Source organism: Apis dorsata, unplaced genomic scaffold, assembly GCF_000469605.1.
Source record: "Apis dorsata unplaced genomic scaffold, Apis dorsata 1.3 scaffold_147, whole genome shotgun sequence".
In the NCBI taxonomy this organism is placed as follows: domain Eukaryota; kingdom Metazoa; phylum Arthropoda; class Insecta; order Hymenoptera; family Apidae; genus Apis; species Apis dorsata.
Window position 1 is genome coordinate 217,551 of NW_006263438.1, and position 2,563 is coordinate 220,113.

The 2,563-nt window shown below is 38.1% G+C and overlaps 1 protein-coding gene across 1 annotated transcript in view; it reads right to left on the minus strand.

Annotated features, from left to right (window-relative positions):
- LOC102679824 (A disintegrin and metalloproteinase with thrombospondin motifs 7-like) overlaps positions 1–2,563 on the minus strand; it is a gene marked incomplete at its 5' end in the record, with an annotated part of 20,135 nt that overhangs the window by 7,520 nt on the left and 10,052 nt on the right. The window contains 2 exons of the mRNA XM_031509389.1: positions 94–208; positions 1,241–1,450. Of these exons, the coding sequence (XP_031365249.1) occupies positions 94–208; positions 1,241–1,450 (325 nt within the window). The remainder of the gene's footprint in view (positions 1–93; positions 209–1,240; positions 1,451–2,563) is intronic.

Genomic DNA, 2,563 nt, shown 5'->3' on the forward strand with positions numbered 1-2,563 from the left:
CTCCGTCCAATTTACTTATCTCTAAATTTATGACAGGTTCCCATTTTCCACTTTTTATAGCTAAATAAGACGAATAGTTGACCAGCCAGTTACCCTCGGGCAGCTTGTACTCGGACCATTGGTGAAGTTTCCCGTCTTCTGGGAAGACCCAGTTGTTGTACCCGCTGCACTGGACATCGCGGAACGAGGGGGCGTCCACGTCGCACGGCTGCAAATCCAAGAAAACTTTTAACGAGTACGCTCGTGCAGGATAACCCAATTTCCAATCTCTCCGCAAAACTTGAAAAGTAATCACCTTTGATTGAAAATTTCATGGCCAATTGAATAGAAAACTTTTTACTTTGTCCCATTTTGCGAAATATATATATCGTGAGAAATTCGAATTTTTTTTTTTTTTTCGATTACATTTTAATCGCGGAAGATTTCAACGATGGAAATGTTTGAAAACACGATTATTACAGAGCATTATACATAATCGACAGAGAGGGAAGGAAGAGTCTGCTGTCTTGGCTTCTTCTCTCTTATCAACGTCATGGTTCTAAACTAGCTTCCTAGACTGTTAATTCGCCGTGAGATCAACGAAAGCGTAATAGAGATTTATCCTCCTCGCCGGTTCACCACGTCAAATTGAATAAATGAGGCGAACATCTGCAGCGAAAGTTTACGCGAATAATAAGCGTTTGTTTGGCGTGCACCAATCTTTTTCTATCCCAGATCGTTTAATTAAATTTATTCGATGAGAAAGTATCGTGATTTCCTCCCTTTCATTGCAAACACTTGCGAATGATTATACAAAGGATTTAAAACAAAAAGATGGACGAAAGATTTCTGAAAAATTTATCACTCAATATTCTCCACGAAACTTTGTTGCCCGAATAAAATTATCGTCAAATCGCTCGTAAATTATTCGTCCGCCCAAAATTACCACGTTTATTATTCCTTTCAATCATCCATTCTTCGAATTTCATATTATTTCGCACGATATCGACTCGATCACTCACGATTCGACGCCACCAATTTTGCCTATTTTCCGTCGCGCAATCGTAATCACAATTATTCACTTTCATCTCTCCATCCGCCTGTCGATTCAAAAATCGATCACTGCTCGATATCCGTCCATAACCAAACTTTCGTCTTTTGTCTCATTTTCCCACGACACGAAATATCGAACACTTTCCTGCCTAATTCAATTTCTGGCAAGATTCTTTGCAAGATTCGTGGGGAGGGGAGCGCTACTAACCTCTGTGGCGCATATTTTGTGACGTTTCCTGTCGCCTCTGCAGAAAGCGCCGCCATTCGATGGGACAGGATTGACGCATCTTCTGACCGAAAGTGTGACGCCGGAACCGCAGGTTCGGGAGCATCGACTCCAAGGTGACCAATTGCTCCAACCACCGTCCACGACACCAGGCTTTTCTCCGACCAGCAGGCATTTCATTCCGTAACACCACTGCAAAGTTGATTATCGATCAATCGCGCCCTCTCGCCGTTCTTTCAATTAGTCGCGTCACGCGCCATCTATCCGTCTATCGCGCTTCTCCATATCTCTCTCTCTCTTTCTCTTTCTCGTTATAGATTCCTATCGTTGCATCATAGAAATTTCGAACGAATCGATCGAAATTTTTCGTCTAGTTTTCTTCGATGTGACCAGTTATGTGAAAACCTGTTGTGCCCTGTTTTATGTCTTTCGAGAGGAATTTTCCAAGGGGAGGGGGATTGTTTCTTTGGAACTTTCGATTTTGGAGAGGGGGAAGAAGAAAGAATTATTTTGAGGAGAGTTATTGAAAGGAAGGAAACAATATGGAATAACGAAAGAGGAGGAAGGAAGATTTTAAATATTTTAATTTTTAAGTATTTTAATTTTAAGGACATTTTTTTTTGAAAATGTCTTTTGATTTTATATTTTTAACACGACGATCCTTTTCGAATATTTAATTTCAGAGGAATTTCAGAAGAATTTCAATTGAACGAAGGAAAATTATTTTTTCTCTACAGAGGAAAGAATATTTTCGTTCGATTTATATTTTCGACGTATGACACGTGTAAATATATCATCACAATTTTGTTTTTCCCAATATTTAATTTTCGAAGAGGAAGTAAAGAATTACAGAGAATGCAATTGTTGGAAACAAAGTATATATTGGAAACGAGAAGCAATTTTTATTTCGACATTTTTTTTTATTCTACGATCACAAGTTTTAAAACGGAAAAGCGATAAAGCTCGTTACCTTTCAATTTGGATAGTCAATTTTTCCCTGCAATCGGAATTGAAACGGTCGAAAAAGTAAGTTGTCGTTTAACGTTTTCAAATTTTTTCTAGAAAATTCATCCAATCGCTTCCATCGTCGAAAAATATATATATATATATATATATACAAACATTTAATTCAAATTACATCAAATTTCCCTCTTTCTACTCCACAGAGACAAAACGATTCGCATTCTTAAAAATTTCAAGAAAAAATAAAAGGATCTCAAAATGATAGAACATTTTCTTAAAACTCGTGAATCACTCAGAGAGAGAGAGAGAGAGAGAGAGAGAGAGAGAGAGAGAGAGAGAGAG